At 48.6% G+C, this 19,694-nt stretch overlaps 2 protein-coding genes across 3 annotated transcripts in view; both read left to right on the top strand.

The window, feature by feature from the left end:
• The window catches only part of LOC149450595 (uncharacterized), a 119,388-nt gene that overhangs the window by 19,009 nt on the left and 80,685 nt on the right, over positions 1 to 19,694 (top strand). The gene's annotated exons all lie outside the window — the stretch shown is intronic.
• Positions 406 to 16,441, top strand: LOC149450598 (uncharacterized). Of its 2 annotated transcripts, XM_089691726.1 has the most exons (8): positions 406 to 490; positions 11,103 to 11,155; positions 11,244 to 12,041; positions 12,125 to 12,211; positions 12,301 to 12,366; positions 15,031 to 15,095; positions 15,194 to 15,259; positions 15,636 to 16,441. In XM_089691726.1, exons 3-8 carry the CDS (start codon positions 11,339 to 11,341, stop codon positions 15,921 to 15,923), a joined length of 1,275 nt encoding a protein of 424 aa, XP_089547852.1. In that variant the 5' UTR covers positions 406 to 490; positions 11,103 to 11,155; positions 11,244 to 11,338; the 3' UTR covers positions 15,924 to 16,441. The 2 variants fall into 2 exon arrangements, with proteins under 2 accessions (XP_089547852.1, XP_089547853.1); XM_089691727.1 differs by lacking the exon at positions 15,194 to 15,259.

Genomic DNA, 19,694 nt, shown 5'->3' with positions numbered 1-19,694 from the left:
ACAGGAAGGGGAGGGGATAGTGATGACATCATTGCCCAAATCTGGGGGTCATGAGCCATTTCCACCCTTTACTCTGGGCTGGGGGGCTTTGTATCCATATACCAGATGTTCTACAGGACTAAATCTGCAATCAATGTTACTGCAAAATCAAAGGGGCCAAAACCCCTCCCCCGAGCAGTCATATATTTCTGTCCCCCTTGGTGGGAGTGGAGGTGACCCCTCTATAAGGATCTACAGTCCATACACACCCAGCACAAGGCCGGGGTCACACTACCAGACGCTTCTCGGGGCTGCAGTTCCTCTGAGCTCCACAAGGTGGGGATCTCACTTCTACCCAGACAGGAAGTCTCTATGGAAGACAGGAAGTGATGTCAGGTACAGACAGGAAGTGATGTCAGGTACAGACAGGAAGTGATGTCAGGTACACACAAGACTTTCAGTGTGGAAGCGAAGCAGAGAGGAGACGTTCCTGGAAGTGGCAGCAGAGGAGGTAATAAGATGTTATGTTCTATTTACACCCAGTAACCCCCCCGTCATGTCCGTCCTCTTCTTCCATAGTCACGTCCGTCCTCTTCTTCCATAGTCACGTCCGTCCTCTTCCTCCATAGTCACGTCCGTTCTCTTCCTCCATAGTCACGTCCGTTCTCTTCCTCCATAGTCACGTCCGTTCTCTTCCTCCATAGTCACGTCCGTTCTCTTCCTCCATAGTCACGTCCGTTCTCTTCCTCCATAGTCACGTCCGTCCTCTCCCTCCATAGTCACGTCCGTCCTCTCCCTCCATAGTCACGTCCGTTCTCTTCCTCCATAGTCACGTCCGTCCTCTCCCTCCGTAGTCACGTCCGTCCTCTCCCTCCGTAGTCACGTCCGTCCTCTCCCTCCGTAGTCACGTCCGTCCTCTCCCTCCATAGTCACGTCCGTCCTCTCCCTCCATAGTCACGTCCGTCCTCTCCCTCCATAGTCACGTCCGTCCTCTTCTTCTATAGTCACGTGCGTCCTCTTCCTCCATAGTCACGTGCGTCCTCTTCCTCCATAGTCACGTCCGTCCTCTTCCTCCATAGTCACGTCCGTTCTCTTCCTCCATAGTCACGTCCCTTCTCTTCCTCCATAGTCACGTCCCTTCTCTTCCTCCATAGTCACGTCTGTCCTCTTCCTCCATAGTCACGTCTGTCCTCTTCCTCCATAGTCACGTCCGTCCTCTTCCTCCATAGTCACGTCCGTCCTCTTCCTCCATAGTCACGTCCGTCCTCTTCCTCCATAGTCACGTCCGTTCTCTTCCTCCATAGTCACGTCCGTTCTCTTCCTCCATAGTCACGTCCGTTCTCTTCCTCCATAGTCACGTCCGTTCTCTTCCTCCATAGTCACGTCCGTCCTCTTCCTCCATAGTCACGTCCGTTCTCTTCCTCCATAGTCACGTCCGTTCTCTTCCTCCATAGTCACGTCCGTTCTCTTCCTCCATAGTCATGCCGTTCTCTTCCTCCATAGTCACGTCCGTTCTCTTCCTCCATAGTCACGTCCGTCCTCTTCCTCCATAGTCACGTCCGTCCTCTTCCTCCATAGTCACGTCCGTCCTCTTCCTCCATAGTCATGTCCGTTCTCTTCCTCCATAGTCATGTCCGTCCTCTTCCTCCATAGTCACTGTGACGTCTTTTATCTCCAGCAGATGATGATACACACATATATAGTGTGGGAACCCAGATTAACCCCTTCAGGGGGAGGAGTTGATGATAATATATTTGCCCCCAAAGCTGGCCTACATGGTTCAGTTTTATCGTTCAGCCAGCGGGATGACCATAAAAACTGAAGCGATTCCCCCATCCACACATTGGAGGTGGATGGGGGAATCCTCCCCGCTGCACTCTTGTATTCTGACAATGGGGGGACTCCTCCGCTCTCAGAATACACAGATCAGCACTGAAGCTATTGGCTGCAGCCGCTGGGGGAGTGGCTTTTATCCGGCAGGGGCCACACATGGATGGAAATGTGAGCGATCCCTGCTGAACCAGCTGAATTTCCATGGATCTATGGTCACCTTCAGTGACTTCCTCCCCTCCCCCTCATCTCCTTCATGATGGAAGTCATGCTGAGATCATCTCCCATTGGCTGAGCAATATTCTCATTTGTCTCTCAGCTCCTTCTTGCTATTCCTCGTCCTGCCTGTTGTTTCCTTGGATTGATTCTCTGTGTAGTGACCCCGGCTTGGTCTCTTGGATGCGCTCGTCTGTTGCTTGCCCTGACCTTTCTCCTGATTCCTGGATCTCCTCCTCATCTCTCCTCCATATCCTCTTACACAGCTTTTCTCCACACCTGCAGTGACCCTGGGGGGAGGAAACTTGGCACCAGCACGCCGCCAAATCCATCCCCACCATTAGGGGCTCTGGAGACAATTGTCTGCTATTTACACTCCGTTCCTCCGCACGTCACCTGATCACATGACAGCTTACTTCCACAGATTCCGGACAGATTTCTGGATGGTAAAGGTCAAAGGTCACTCTTCAGTTTAGGAGAGGTAGGACGCACCCAAGAACAATGATTTGGTTTGCATGGGAGCCTCATATAGAGGACCCCTCAAATCCCCCCATCCAAATGTCCCTCCATCCAGAATCTATATGTTCTATGACATCACACTGACCTCACCGCCCCTCCCCCCAATGTCCCTCTATCCAGAGTCAGAGAATCCTATGACATCACACTGACCTCACAGCTCCTCCTCCCAATGTCCCTCTATCCAGAGTCTATATGTCCTTTGACATCACACTGACCTCACAGTTCCTCCTCCCAATGTCCCTCCACCCAGAGTCAGAGAATCCTATGACATCACACTGACCTTACTGCTCCTCCTCCCAATGTCCCTCCACCCAGAGTCAGAGAATCCTATGACATCACACTGACCTTACTGCTCCTCCTCCCAATGTCCCTCCATCCAGAGTCAGAGAATCCTATGACATCACACTGACCTTACAGCTCCTCCTCCCAATGTCCCTCCATTCAGAGCCAGAGAATCCAATGACATCACACTGACCTCATAGCTCTTAGGATGTGGGGGGCCCTTGGCATCCTCAGTAGCAAAGTTGAACTGCTTGTCATGTGTTGTATGTAATGATGCCATAATTGACAAATTTTTAACCTATGGAATGTGGGGGTCCTGTGGGGGGAAATTATACCTCAGACTGAAGTGGGGCTTTAATAAAATGGGGACTTGAAAGGTAAGGTGAGGAGGATTCTGGGAATATCATTTGATTTTACTATTTGTGTTCAGATCTAGAGTTTAAATAATCTATACTGGATGAAGGTATGTTCCCCTTCGCACCATCTGGCCAATTGATGAATCTAAAATATATTACCTTTACTCAAACATATAAACAACGTATGCTCAGCTGTAATTGATGGCTTTATATAATCCCATTTTAGATGAAGTGACGGCATACAAGGAGGTCCTGTAGTTTGATCAGAAGCCTATCAGCTTGACTCTATAATCTCTGTTAAGGAAATGGAGTTCCCCCCCCTGGACAAAACTAATTGGATTGTATAATCTATCTTGTTACATATATGTAATATGGGTACACTCATCCACAGGCCTGAATGTCATCCTCTCGTAGATAAGCCCCATACATCACCATATCCAGACAAAATACCTCACTGTCTTGAGGAATGCAAATGATGCTTTGTAAAATGCAGTACAAACCTCTCAAAAAAAAGGGAGCGGAGTGAATATCATGTGCATTGAAAAAGTGCTCCCAAAGAAAAAAGAATCTCTACGTTTCACTCCAGAAAACAGAGCTTTGTCAGGGATACAAAGAACCAAAGTAGGTCACATAGTGGGTGGAAGTTGTGCTCAGCTGCACACGGTGGCACAATGGCACCTATCATTTGTTTCACCTCTATATATAGAGATGATCATCAAAATGCCCCCCCATCACACACAAAAGGAAGGAAGGTAAATCCTTCATTTACACCATGAGGTGCCCTTGATCCTAAACGGAAGATCCATTCTGCAAAAGACATTTATCTCGGCCCCCTTTTCTAGGACCCAGATTATATTTGTCAATAATCCAAAAGTCTAAGAGATCAGGCTATCCATCATGTTTTTGTATCATATGTCTTGCTACTGGTCTACCCTTGTTTGGAGCAATATCACTCACATGTTCAAGAACTCTCCTCCTAAAGGGGCAAATTGCTTTTCCTACATATATTAGGGGGCATGGGCATTTTAAAGCATAAATCCCCCCCTCTGCGCTGCAATTATAGCAATCTCTTATTTTAATAATCTCCCCATTTTTAGGTGTAACAAACTCCTTGGTATTGCTGAAGAAAGTCCGTGCCTTACAGTGACCACACCTGAAACTACCTTTTGGTTTCTCAGGCAGCCAAGTGTGTTTCATTGATGATTTAGAGGTTTTTTCTAGATGACTATGTACTAACATGTCTCTCAAATTCCTCCCCCGCCTGTAGGTTATCTTGGGGTCTGTAGATAGGATCTGTGATTGATATTTGTCCTCACACAAAATGGTCCAATATCTCTTTATGATGTTGAAACTCTGCCCTGATTGATTTGAATATTTACCTATGATACGCATCCACTATTATGTTTTTCTTTTCTTTTTTTTGTATAATCTGTTTTTATTAAAGATTTTAAAAATAGAAGGTAAAGAAACAGGATAAAGACACACAGAAACATATAGGGCAGATATCAATATTAGAAAAGGTTCCAATAGCAGACCCAGCGTACAATGATGTAATACAAGTATAGGTCCAGCACATGGTACAGTACAGATGACATGCCACATACCCCCCACCCGCTGTCATGGCAGCGAGAAGCTGCACAAAACTTATCACCCATAGATCTGACCGCCACGCAGGAGCTACGTCTCTGCTCGAGGCCAGCCAATCTCAGGGCGAAGGATCAAACATGCCCCCCCCCCCGTATACTTCAAGCTTCAAACTTAGACAGTAAAAATACCATTATATAGCACAAAGGGCATTTGCAGAAACTCAGCACTCGTGTGAGAAGGTGGAGCATATAAAAATAATCCAGAGAAAAGAAAAATAAAAGAGGGGAACAAAAGAAAGAGTACTAGAGGCCGTATAGGGCCAGTAGAATAGGAATAGTAACACAGGATTGAGGGCACGATGCTCATGCTAAAACAGGAGGGGGACAATTCAGGGAGCAGAACCTTGGAGAGACCCACCACATGGCAAGCTGGCCATAGAGTTTCTGGGTCTAGGCATGCAGAGGGACACCAGCTGGGGGAGGGGGGGTCTGGAAGCCCAGATGGGGGACCCAAGGAAAGGATTGAGAATTGTAGAGAGCCCGTATCTGGAGGAGAGTCAACTGGGTCCTCTAATTCCATAGAGTAGTACAACCACCCATCCCAAATGCCATGAAATTTCTCAAGGTTGTTTTTGACAGTATGGTTCCAGCGTTCGGCCTGATAGACCCTTTCAACCTCTTGCTTCCACTCTGCTACTGTAGGGCATCTACTCTGCTTCCATAGGCATTAGCAGCATTCAAAAGATGCAGAGTAACACTATGTTTATACGTTTTGATTGAGGAAGGGGTGCCATGAAACAGATAGTGTAGAGGGGTGAAATCAATAGGTTGAAGGGTCGTTTTCTGGATGCAGGGGGAAATATCCCTCAAAAACTTTTGAATCTTGGGGCAATGCCACCAAAGATGTAAAAAGGTGCCTTCCTGAGGACACCCCTGCCATCATCTATTATCAGACCCAGGGAAAATCTTAGCTAGCCGAGAAGGTGTCCTGTACCACCTAGATAAAAACTTATATCACGACTCTTGTGTTTTGAAACTAATGGACAAAGCATTGTAGTAGCAATTATGGCAAACCAGAAAACTCCGGACATGGACTTGAGGAATACAAATGATTTATTAAAAACAGCGCTGTTTTGACCCAGCCGGGCACAAGCCTGCAAAGCTGAGTGAGTTATAGAAAACTTCTTACAAGCGTATATACCAACGATTACGTCACAATACATACCGTATTTTTCGCTCCATAAGACGCACCTGACCATAAGACGCACCTAGGTTTTAGAGGTGAAAAACAAGAAAAAAAAATATTCTGAACCAATGGACTGCAGACACAGTACAGGGGATGACCAGAGACTGCGGACACAGTGCAGGAGATGACCAGAGACTGCGGACATAGTACAGGAGATGACCAGAGACTGCGGACATAGTACAGGAGATGACCAGAGACTGCGGACATAGTACAGGAGATGACCAGAGACTGCGGACATAGTACAGGAGATGACCAGAGACTGCAGACAAAGTACAGGGGATGACCGGAGACTGCGGACATAGTGCAGGAGATGACCAGAGACTGCGGACACAGTGCAGGAGATGACCAGAGACTGCGAACAGTACAGGAGATGACCAGAGACTGCGGACACAGTACAGGAGATGACCAGAGACTGCGGACACAGTGCAGGAGATGACCAGAGACTGCGGACACAGTGCAGGGGATGACCAGAGACTGCGGACAGTACAGGGGATGACCAGAGACTGCGGACAGTGCAGGGGATGACCAGAGACTGCGGACAGTGCAGGGGATGACCAGAGACTGCGGACAGTGCAGGGGATGACCAGAGACTGCGGACAGTGCAGGGGATGACCAGAGACTGCGGACAGTGCAGGGGATGACCAGAGACTGCGGACAGTACAGGGGATGACCAGAGACTGCGGACACAGTACAGGAGATGACCAGAGACTGCGGACACAGTACAGGGAATGACCAGAGACTGTGGACAGTGCAGGGAATGACCAGAGACTGCAGACAGTGAAGGGGATGACCAGAGACTGCTGACCTTTGGGGAGGGAGGGGGAGCGGGTACCTGAATTTGACAGGTACCCGCTCCCACTTCCGTGGAGCTGCCTTCCCTCTTCTTCCCGGGCCGGCTTCTGTGACAGCCGGGTGCCCACTGCGCAGGTGCGAGAAGCGCTTCGCTTTGTGAATGGCCCGGAGCCTTCTGGGACCTTTGATGTGTCCCAGAAGACACCCGATCATTCACAAAGCCCAGCACATGCGCAGTGGGCACCCGGCTGTCACAGAAGCCAGCGCGGGAAGACTGTGCAGCGCTGGAGCGAGGAACAGGTAAGGCCCTGCAGGAGACAACAGCTGAGCGGCCGGCCCGGTATTCTGACATGGTGGCCGCAAAAATACCGGACCGGCCGCTTTATATTCGCTCCATAAGACGCACTGACATTTTCCCCCCTTTTTGGGGGGGAAAAAAGTGCGTCTTATGGTGCGAAAACTACGGTACATTCCTCTTTCACTTCCTATATTTTCAACAGGGTTCCTAAACTCTGCAGAATAACCTTGGACAGCAGCTGCAGATAAGAATACCAGCTACGAGCCGGTACACAGTATTCACAGGAAATAAGTGAGGAGGGACTATGAGCCAAAAACCTTGCAAGCAGATACTGAAGTGTGGGGTCTTGTGAGCTACTATGGTGTATGCTAAAATATTGAAATATTACCAATACTGTGTGGTAAAATCGATACAATAATGAGATTATCATAAAAATTGTGTAAAGAAATATGTGAAAATGAGTGGTTCGCTTACACTATACACATCCTCATACCATTGTGTCATAGAAAATAAAGTCAGAAGTGGTGTCGCGCTCCACTACCAATTGCAAAAATGTAAATAAATAATAGTCCAGCTTCAAAAGAGTGCATATTATACACACTTTGAAAGCTGGACTGTTATTTATGTAATATTTATTTAATATTCACATTTTTGCAATTGGTAGTGAAGCGCGACACCACTTCTGACTTGCAAGCAGATACTGTTAGAAATGTTACAGTTTAAAGGGGAACTCTGCCATATCTGGGTGCTACCACATTCCCCTCTTTGATGCTATTGTGGGAATAGTTTAGGTTAATAGCAGAGCATACATCAAAGATCCGGCTCGCTGCAGCATTGGGATTGGTTATCAGGGTACGGTTTATCAGCTTGCCTGTGGAGCTGTAGCTCCATATGGTCACCCAGGTTTTAGTGGGTCTATAGGTGGGGTCATAACAGGTTACCTGGTTCCCTACAGTGCACATTGAATACGTTGTTTCATTATGTACACAAGTGTCAGTCATTGTTCCCTCACCTTGATAATGAGAATGCCATAGTAACATTCTAGTGGTTACTGATCCTACTCTTGTAGTCTCGATACATGGGTCACATGATCTGCCCTCCCCCCTCTCGTTCTAGTCAGGGTTATTACTATGGCTACCAGCATTTTATTAAAACATTTTTATCAGGCATCCTATCGGTGTATATTCCCATCTTGTGCTGTGCATTGGCCAGTCAGCTTCCAGGTGTGACTGGAGCAGAGCTGGAATTCTTCCTTCTGGTCAGATGTAACCTTTTCTTCCACCATGCGTAGACTCAACAGCTTCCAGGTATGTGCTGAGAGCAGGGCTGGAGTCCTTCCTTCTGATCTCTTTGGTCAGCTTCAGCTTTAAGGGGTCTTGAGGGTCTGCTTTACTCAGCCAGGAATCTGTAGTGATCCCACAGATTCCTGGCTGAGCAGCTCGCTTTGCTCTGGAGTGATGTATCCAGGGGGTCACCTTGGCCACCTTGATGGCTGTGGGAGTGGATAGCAGAACAGTGTAAGGACCTCCATCTGGGCCCTAAAGGGATTACGCTCCACTCCTTTACCCACACTGCATCTCCTGGTGCAAAGGGATGGACGGGGTTGGACAGGCGTATGGGGAGTTTCTCTTGAACCCACTTCTCTATATCCTGCATGTTCTCCCCCAACTTCTGTAACAGTTCATGGTTCACCAACCTTCCTATCTGGTGTAAGTCTCCCTTGATACCTCCAATGATGGGTGGGGGCCTACCATATAGTACTTCAAAAGGGGACAAATTTGTCCTCTTGTTGTAGTACTCCAGATTCTCAACAAGGCAATGGGCAGCATCAAGGTCCACTTCATTTGGGTTTCCTGACAGAGTTTTGCCAGTTGTAACTTTAGGGTGCGGTTCATTCTTTCCACTTTTCCAGATCTTTGAGGCCTGTATACGGTGTGTAGTCTCCAAGTGGTCTTGAGTATGGCTGCAAATATCTGAAGGCACTTGTGAACAAAGTCAGAACCATTGTCTGAGCCTATGGAGGAGGGATCTTCATATCTAGGGATAATTTCCTGTATTAGGCATTTGACCACTTCTCTGGTAGTTTCAGTTCGTATAGGCCAGGCTTCCACCCAGCCTGAATAGGTGCAGACGGCCACCAGCAGATATTTATATCCTCCTGAAGGGGGCATAACAGTGAAGTTGACCATTAATTCTTCCATTGGTGAGGTCCTACTGCTTGTACTCTGGGAGTTGGTACAGGCCCTTGTCTTGGATTGTTTCTGGTTCATTCCACACATCTACTGGCTGCTGCTTGTGATTGCGTGTATAGACAGGGAATGTAAAAATATCTCTCTAGGGCCTTTTCAATGGCTGTTTTGCCTGTGTGTGTTCCCTTGTAGAATTCTGTCACTAATTCAGTTGCTACAGTAGCTGGAATGACAATTCTTCCATCCTGCAGTTGATACCACCAGTCTTCCTGTACTTTCCAGGTTCAGTCTCTATCCATTCTTGTTCTGCCTTTGTATAGATTGGGTCCCATTCAGAGAGTGGTACTGAGAACAGAGGGGCCATAATCTGTTGTGGGGACCGCTGAAGTGCTGCCTCTTTGGCTGCTTGATCTGCTTTTCTGTTGCCTTTGGCCACCTGGGAGTCTCCTTTTTGATGACCCCTACAGTGTATTACTGCAACTTCCGAGGGGGCCCATACTGCTTCCAAAGGTTCTAGTATTTCTGTCCCATACTTGATGCTCTTTTCCCTGGATGTGATGAGTCCTCTTTCCTTGTACAGGGCTCCATGAGCATGAAGAGTCAGGAAGACATACTTAGAGCCCACATAATCATTCAGTCTTAGGCCTGCAGCTAGTTGTAACACTCAGGTCAGGGCAATTAATTCCACTTTTTGTGCAGAGGTCCCCTGTGGTAGGGCTGTTGCCTCAATCACCGTTTCCTGTGTGACCACTGAATAACCGGCATAGTGGATTCCATCCTTTACGAAACTGCTGCTATCAATGTAATATTCAACATCTGGCTTTCCCAAGGGACTGTCTCAAGTCTAGCATAGACTTCATCCATTACCTGGAGGCAGTCGTGTATTAGGGGTTCTTTTGAGGTGGGGAGCAGGGTGGCGGGGTTCAGAGTGTTAGTCTCTAAATGGATTTGAGGATTGTCACACAGCATGGCCTGGTATTTGACCATCCAGCTGTTAGTAAACCAGTGATTTCCCTTATAATCCATCAATGCCTGAATGTGGTGTGGAACTCCTGACATAGATCTCTTGACCCAGTGACAACTTGTCAGCTTCGGCCACCAAGAGGGCTGTTGCTGAGATAGCCCACAGCCAAGGTGGCCAACCTTGAGCTAGTGTCCAGTTTGGAAAGGTACGCCACTGGCCGACATTTTATAAAAAAAATTTTTTCACAACTCTGAGTTTATTAAAAAAGTCATATAAGGACACTTTTTGTTGGGGAATATTTATTTTTTGAATATTTTTTGATTATTTTATTCTTATTGATTTTAACATATGATTGGTTAAACACTGTGGTCATCTAGTAAGAAGGAGCGCTGCCTTTTTTTTTATTTATATGCACACCTGGTTAAGGGTTAGGTGAGCTGCTTTTCACATTTGCATATTAATTTGCACATTGATTGGTTGATTGATTTTTTTGTGGCTCTGTCCATATTCTAATTATCTTAATGTGGCGTTTGTCTGGCCAAACCTAGTATTTCTTCCTCTAGACCTGTTAATGTATCACCTCCCACGTTGGTTGTGTTGGCATTTTTTACTTGGCTTTGGGGTCCCCCCTCAAGCAGGCCCTGGGCATTCTCTGGAGGCCATAGACCTGACCTTTGGTCTTATGTCCTTTTCCCCATTGCAGATTTTGTAATACTTTGCCCCCCCCCCTCCATCCCAGGCCAAGAGAGCCATTTGGTTGTCTCGGTAAGTGTGGCCCCCGCCAGGGCATGTGCTGTAGTTGGAGCCAGACACCTATTGCCCTTCTGTCTTTTTTCTCATTGCAGAATTTTGACGTATCTGCCCCCCCTTGGGCCAAGAGGGCCAGTTGTTTCTTTTGGTAAGTGTGGCCCTTCCTCCAGGGCATGTGCTGTCTTTGGAACCCAGACAATTGACCCTTGCCCTTATGTCCCTTTTTTCTGTTGCAGATTTTCACCCTAACACACGGACATCCTGCCACTTAGGACCTGCTGCTTCTGCTGCAAACAGCACCTAGTCAGACTCACTGCCCACTTGTCCTCCCATGGCACCCCCAAGGAGGCAAAGAGTCCAGGGTTCCAGGGGGGGTCATGGTGCCAGGGGGGATACTAGGCCCCCCACTGGCCATGATGCCAGGGGGGCTACTAGGGCCCAGGGGTCCACTAGGGCCAGGGGGGGCATGGAGGGCCAGAGGTCTGGCTATGATATGAGAAGGTCACAAGCTAGTGGCAGAAGGGGCCAGGCTTCCTTCAGAGAAGAGGCGGAAGCTGAGCTGAGTACCTCTCCTGGGTCTGATGCCTCCCCTTTGAGCCCAGGAGAAGGGACATCAAGGGCAGGCAGAAGGTCCCGGTCCAAGCCCAAGTTTCCACCCTTCTCCCGTGATGAGACCTGGGCCCTGGTGGTTGCTTATGTAGAACGGGCTGAACGCATCTCGGGGCACAGGCCGTCCCGCAGTGGTCAGGCAGCAAAGGACCGTCTGTGGAAAGAAATCATGGTGGCCGTAAATGCAGTGGGCAGGATGTTACGCCGGAACCTCAAGAACGTGAAGAAGCGTATGCGTGATCTGAGGCGGAGATTAAAGGAGAAGCTGACTCTGTGGGCTGGGCAGGGACATGTTACAAGGCATGGGGTGGACCCTGACCATCTGCAGGAACTGTCTCAGACAGAACGGGCACTTCTGCCAATCATTAGCCTCAACACGATTGTTGGGGTGAAGGCTCATGGAGATAATGATGATTGCCACAGTGGTAAGTACACCACACATGTCCATATTGTGTCTTCAAAGTTGTGTTATCTATTTAACATTTGTTCATTTTGTGTTGTGTTGTAGCGAGTCCCGAGGCAGGGGCAGCCCCAGCCAGCCCATCAGAGGACAAGCCAGATCACGCATACGCTGATCCAGAGGTGTTCCCTCCTGGTAAGCACTCATTGGGAATGCACCCCGTAATGTTGAACAGACTGCTAGAACATCAAACATCATCTCACATGTCAATGTCCTATTCACAGCACAACATCAGCAGGAGGAGGAGGAGCGGCTCCCCCCACTGCAGCCAGGAATGGAGGAAGATCTGGGTATGTATTAATGTGCTTGTCTACAACAATCATAATCACTCAGGATCAGCCAATGAGCATCCTCTTAGAAATGCAGAACAAACCATTGCTAAACTCTGTGTGAACACAAATATATCTCCACAACACGCTGGATTTCTTTGGGGTTCCTCACTGTATTGCGCTCAAACCCCTAGAGAAATCAGTGTGAAAACTGTTACCACACAGAAATGTGTCTAATCCCTGCCAAATGTCCTGGGACCAGTTTCCCTGAACCATGAAAAGCAGGTAACCCCACCAAACCAAATGGGGGAACTAACTGATGAGAGCAATAAAGTTCCAAACATCACTAACTAGCTGACATCTCCTGAGCGTTCCAAATCAGACTCGTCTTCACAACTTCTCCCAGACACAAAAACATTCCACGCATGTAAACACATACATGTAATCTGACCGACGTCAACATGCTCAACTCTGACAGTCCCAGAATATCCAATGTGTTTGGTGTTTAGTGACATCATATATCATGCCTGCTCAATATACAGGAAATGATCCACTACAGGGACCCATCACCTCCCAATCGTGCCGCTCACCTTCAGGTTTGAGCCACACAAAGGGAAGGTCAAACACACTTTGGTCACCACTATGGGTGGCAGAACTGGCAACATTCCTCCACTTCACTTGGAATCAGTAAGTCTCATTTTACAGCCCGCAGGTCTCCAGCAAAATCCTTGTTAAAAGTAAAGCCCAAAAGAGCTCATGATTGTTTACATTTCCATTCAATGAGTTTATTTGCCCCTTAAGGATGCAGATTTCCAGAGAAGTGTTTAACCACTTGTCACCCGCACTGTAGCTGTCATTTGGCTACAGTCCAGGGAGGGCATCCTATGACGTCCTCCCAGAACACGTCCTCCCACATGTCCCTGGGGGCACACACCCAGCCATCTCAGGGGTCGCTGTGTTCTATGGACACAGCTGATCACGTGATGTGGTAAAAGGCCAATCACAGCGGCCTTTTACCACGTGATCACGGCAGATCACCAGTAAATGCAGTTGCCGGTTATCGGCTGCACTTTCCTCATGCTGTCACAGTGTGAGGAAAGTACTGCAGATAACCGACAATTGGCAGAGGGTGGATCGGCACCGATCACCAGCTCACTGATGATCATTGACCTGATGATCAGAGCCCAGCAGTGCTGCCAGTCAGTGCTGCCTATCAGTGCCACCTCATCAGTGTCCATCAGTGCTGCCTGTCTCTGCCACCTCATCAGTGCCCATCAGTGCTGCCTATCTCTGCCACCTCATCAGTGCTGCCTATCTCTGCCACCTCATCAGTGCTGTCTATCAGTGCAGCCTCATCGACACACATCAGTGAAGGAGAAAAATTACCTGTTTGAAAAAGAGAAACAAAGACAAAAATTTTTTGATTTAAAATTTTTAGCTCTTTTTTTTGTTTCTAGCACAAAAAACAAACCACCATCAGAGATTAAATACCACCAGATGCAACCACTATTTGTGTGAAGAAAATGATAAAAATGTCATATGGGTACAGTGTTGCATGACCACAATTGTCATTCAAAGTGTGACAGCGCTGAAAGGTGAAAATTGTCCGGGGCAGGAAGGGGGTCTAAGTGCCCGGTAGGCAAGTGGTTATAAAAGCCGTGCTGGCAGTGATGTCTAGTGGGCCCCTCTCCTGACTTGTTTCATCATGTGATCTGGGACTTCAGCATAGGAAAACTTGAGGTCAACATCAAGAAATGTAGCTACTCACCCAATCGTGAAGTTCCAAGTGACAGCGACCATTTTGCCTTTGCTCAAAATGTAGAGGCCAAATCAAATACTTATCCACCGAGAATCTTGGAATTTAAGTCATCTAAAGCCCAAAAGGCATCATAAAGACTAATCTATTGTTCATTGACAAATACACTATATTGCCAACTCTGCTGGGATGACTTCCTTTCCGCACACATGAACTTGAATGGCATCCCAGTCCTAGTCCGTAGGGTTCAATATTGAGTTGGCCCCCCCCTTTGTAGCTCAGCTTCCAATCATCTGGAAAGGCTGTTTAATGTTTTTGGATACTCTGAGACTGCCACATGAGTTCATTATTTTCTTTTTCACATTGAGTTTGCAGGAGGTCTGCGGTTTAAAAGTGATTAAAGGAGTTTTGGATGCATTGCTCTTGGTCTCCTCAGATCAACAGTTCTATCAACAATTCCTTTGGGTGCATTTACATGCATTTGGTTTTGGAAATATTTTGGGGAACATTTAGATTTGATCCGACCCCTTTTTTTCCCTGGGTGACCCTTCTATAACCTATTGAATCCTTTTCGAAATGTTGCCTTAATGACAAATGTTATATCTTTTGCTTTAATGTTTGAAGTCCATGGTCAAAATGGCTGCAGTAGCTTATGGGCATAATGGAGCCATCCTAACACATCTGCCTCCTTGTTTGGCAGGAAAGGTGGCCCCTCATTCTTGTGGCCCCTGCTCCTGAGCCTTACCATGCCTCTTTCTACTCCCTACCAGTCTCCTGGGCTGTGGCTGCCAGTGTCCTATTTGTCTGGATAAACTTGGGTGAAGAACATACCAATGAGCAATCCCTCAAACCTTGGTCACAAATGTCACATCATACATACAGCCTAACTAGTATCTGTTACTAATCAGCATCTTGAACTCTATTTGCAGATCATCTTTTGCCCCTGGAGGCCCCAGCTGTTGGAGTGGGAGAAGAATCTGCATCTGATGTTGGGGTACGGGAACTGCTGTAATGGGGTGGGGGATGTACAAATGCATGTTGCATGTGTATTTGGGAAATGTCATGCATTGTTTTTTTTGTTTTGTGGTGCAGGGAAGTTCAGGCACTCCAAACTTGCATGAAATGCCGTCACCTCCACCTGAGTTGCCTGAACATCCAGTAAGAGATGCTAAAGATGTTCTCCCTAATGAGTCACCCATTTAGAGGATAACTCCGTTCCTGGCTGGGCAGGATTTGGCAACGTGATGTGTAACTTACTTTTTTCGGATCCTTGCTTAGTCAGGAGCTGGAGGGAGTGATGTGCATGTGACAAATCAGCAGGAAGGTATCAGTCTGGGTAAAGATGCCAAACCATTCATTTCAGTCAAATGTTCATCCAGTGTAATGTGTCAGGGAAAGGCATTCACCAATACCTGGTCCTAGGGGTGGGACAAGAACATGAGCTAGTGTTTGGTGTCAGACGAGCCCCCTGTCCTACTGTACACTTGTGCTGTGTGTTAAACACTCTTTCATTTTTTTGTTTTTCTCCTTGCAGCCAACATTGGATGCGGCTGGATCGGCACCCCGTCCACCTGGACCCAGCCCCCTTCTCAAACTTGGGGAAAGGCTGGTGTTCAACATGGAGAGATTATGGGAGCAAAGGAGGCTTTCTAATGCATCCAGTAATATAGAAAGGTTACTGGTGCTCCAACATGAAACCCTGCTTGGACTTGTCACTGCGGTCAGGGATCAGACTACAGTGTTGCAGGACCTTAGTCATGATATCCGGGCCTTATGTCAAGCAGGGGCTGACCAAAATGCACCTTCGGCCAGAGGCTTCTAACCCCTGTGCAGTAGTAGTTTGGGGCCAATGCCAAGGTTGCCACAGAGTTGCCCTGTAGAAAGTTCCCGGGAAGCAGCAGGGGAACAAGCTTTGGAGGTGCCAATTCTGGAACTACCCACTCTGGAGCAGCCCCCTCAAGAAACCCCACCGGAAGACCAGTATGCCTCCTTCCCCATGGATCCCTCTTCTGCACCTTCCTCACACTCCCCTTGACCACACCCCCACTTTCACACCCACTCCCCTTGTTTCTACACGCCCCTCCTCTCAATCCCGTTTCCACCCTTACCTTCCACGTCCTGCCCACTCTCCTCAGCCCTCAAATGCCCCGCCCCAAATTCTCCCTGTCTTCAATTCCCCCCATTCAACCTCTCCCCCTGCACTCCCTCCCCACCACTCTTTCCCAGCCCCTCCACACACTGTACCTACCCAACCCTCACACCCACCCCCTCTGCAGCAGCTGCCTTCTCCTCCCCATTAATTTTGTATGTTTTTTTGTAATAAACATTATTTGGAAAGTAGCAGAACGTGTCTTTCAAATTGTCAACAAGGTGTTTGGGGTAATAATGGTGGCTTGGTCATGTTGGGAATCCAACACAGGGGCTTTTCTGAGTATGGCTACCAATAATTCCAAATAGCGAACACTAAAAAAGCAGCACTTCAGAAAGAAAACTAAAAGGTGACCCTTCCAGAGGCATTGGTGGTGAGACTCTTTGGTCTTTCTGCTGTTTTCACCTGGTGGTCTGTCCTGCAAATAGTTTTAGCTGTTCCACAAATATGTTCCCTGTGCTACTTCATTGACACACACTATACAAGAAGTGTGTAAATATCCAGGACACCAGGCGTGACACCAGGACACAACTTACACACAGTAAGCCTGCCAAGGAATGCTAGAGACACAGAAAAGTTGGGAGAATAAGAAGAAGGCCTTCTGTTGTTTGGACTATCATTATGCTTCACTAACTGGACCCAGACTAAGTTTGCTTTACACCCCATGTAACATCTTGTCCTGAGATTGGTTGGGGAGCATAGGTGTCAGGAATTGCGGCGCATCTCCCGGCGCACGCGCACTTGCAACAGCTCACGCCGGGACACAGGCACTAGGTCCGCAGCTGACAGGACGCCGCGCATGCACAGTAGGAGCCGCGGGCGTGCCTCGGGCGGCCAATGACAGCCCCGGGGCGCATCCTGGCCGGCCAATGACCGTGCAGGGCGCACTATTTAAAGATGCCCTGCACTGTCCTAAATTGCCGCAAGGTCTATCTGTGATCCTGAAGTTTCTGCTAGGTCCGCCGTCCTTCTCACATCTGGCTCTCCCGGTACTTGCATACATCCCCGGAGGCTCCCTCTGCCACTGGTGCGCCTGCTCGGAGGTCATGACCTGGCCCTGGTCTGTTACAAGTCCATCCCCACCATCAGGGGCCCTGGTGAAAGCACAGACCGGGGCTTAGACTCCACGCTCTGGGTAGGTCTGTCAAGTGGGCAGCCTGAGGCACCACCTGGCGGATCATAACAGTACCTTGCGGCCATGACAGAGCCAGGAAGAGGACCGGTGTCCCTAGAGGATATATGTCAGCACCTGGCAACTCTGACCCAGGCTGTCCAGAATTTCCACAGCCGCTGCACCCGACTGGAGGACCGCATGGAGTCTTTAGCCACCCTGACTCTCCCTGCTCAGAGTCCCCCAACTGCGGAATCACCCATTACCCCGGCATCCGGAGCAGCTGCTGCGTCCCTAGCTCCTGAACCCCGCGTTCCCCTGCCAGAACGATTCTGTGGAGACCGAAGCCGCTTCCGAGCCTTCCGGAACGCCTGCACCCTGTTTTTTGACTTGCAGCCCCGCACGTTCACCACCGAGACCGTCAAGGTGGGGTTTATAGTCTCTCTCCTTCAGGATGAGCCCCAGGATTGGGCTCACCGTCTGATGGAGAAGCACGACCCCCATCTTGATTCCGTGACTGAGTTTTTTCAGGCCATGGCCGTATTATACGATGACTCTCAGCGGGCTGCTTCTGCAGAGGCTACCCTATACTCCCTACGGCAAGGCCGCCGGGCAGCCGAAGAATACGCGTCCGATTTTAGGCGTTGGATGGGAGATACCAGATGGAACGATGCGGCACCATGTCACCAGTTCCGCATCGGGCTGTCTGAGTCCCTCAAAGATGAGTTGGCATGAGTAGGCCTACCTGACTCCCTTGAGAAACTGATAGAGTTGGCCATTCAAATTGACCGCAGACTGAGGGAACATCGGCTGGAAAGGAGCAGCCAGGGTCAAAGGGTGGCATGGATTCCACTGAGGGAAACAGCTCCAGCCCCAGGGAACCATACCCGAAGCACGGAACCAGGGGACACTTTGGAACCCATGCAACTGGGACTGGCCCGTTCCACTTTATCAGTCGAGGAACGTCAGAGGAGACGATCGCAGAACCTATGTCTGTACTGCGGGGAAGCTGGTCACCAGGTGCGCTCCTGTCCTGCAAAAATGAGTAAGTCCGCTTCCTTTTCTTTTCCCTTACCTGCAGAAGAGGGTGATCTGTCTAGTTACCTGGCGATACCTGTGTCTTTACAGCTCCCTGGAGGAACCTTGTCGGTGACCGCAATCGTTGACTCGGGAGCATGTAGTTGTTTCATCGATCTTACTTTTGCTCACCGGCAAAAGATCCCTCTCCAGACCAAAGAAAGGGGGTTTAACATCTTCTTGGCAGATGGGTCTAGCATAAAATCAGGGGTGGTGGACCAGGAGACACCTCCTATTTTTACCATGATGGCAGACCATCACCAAGAGTTCCTCCGTCTGGATGCCATTGCATCCCCCCTTTTTCCAATCATTCTGGGGTTCCCTTGGCTGCGGGCCCATAACCCCCAGATTGATTGGGAGAAGTGAACAGTTCAATTTCGGTCACCATACTGTCTGAGTCACTGCCACGTCACAGGGTCCGTGGCTCCCCGGTTTCTTCTGTGCTTGGATGGTGATACCGATCTGTCTCAGGTTATTCCACCGGCCTACCATGACTTCTTAGACGTATTCAGTAAGCGAGGAGCAGACATTCTTCCCCCGCACCGTTCATACGATTGCCCCATAGACCTCCTACCCAGATCTGAAATCTCGTTTGGCCGTATCTTTCCTCTATCGGAATTGGAGTCGGGAGTACTGAGGGAGTATATTGATGAAAACCTTCAGAAAGGATTTATTCGCCCGTCCACATCCCCAGCCGGGGCCGGGTTGTTCTTTGTAGAAAAAAAGGACAAATCATTGCGGCCCTGCATAGACTACCGTGATCTGAATAAGATCACGGTAAAAAATCGCTATCCATTACCCCTAGTCCCCGAGCTCCTCCAGAGATTGAGGTCAGCAATGATTTTTACTAAATTAGATCTGCGGGGGGCATATAACCTTGTATGTATCAAGGAGGGGGATGAGTGGAAGACGGCTTTTCGTACGAGATACGGTCACTTTGAGTATTTGGTGATGCTGTTCGGGCTCTGTAACGCCCCGACAACCTTCCAACATTTTATCAACAACGTTTTTCGGGACTTCCTCGATGTTTTCGTGGTTGTCTATTTGGATGACATCCTAATTTTCTCTCCCTCACTGGAGGTTCATCGAAGTCACGTGTTACGGGTGTTGGAACGGTTACGTCAACACGTACTATACGCCAAGGCAGAAAAATGCTGTTTCGAACAGCGCAAAATTACTTTCTTGGGACTGGTCTTCTCTCCCGCAGGGGTCACGATGGATCCCCAGAAAGTCACGGCTATCCTAGATTGGCCAAT

This window comes from Staurois parvus, unplaced genomic scaffold (genome assembly GCF_062004578.1).
Source record: "Staurois parvus isolate SC_StPar_1 unplaced genomic scaffold, SC_StPar_1.0 ptg000570l, whole genome shotgun sequence".
Taxonomy (NCBI): Eukaryota; Metazoa; Chordata; class Amphibia; order Anura; family Ranidae; genus Staurois; species Staurois parvus.
The sequence above is the reverse complement of the archived record's forward strand: the minus strand, read 5'-3'. Positions and strand labels throughout refer to the sequence as shown.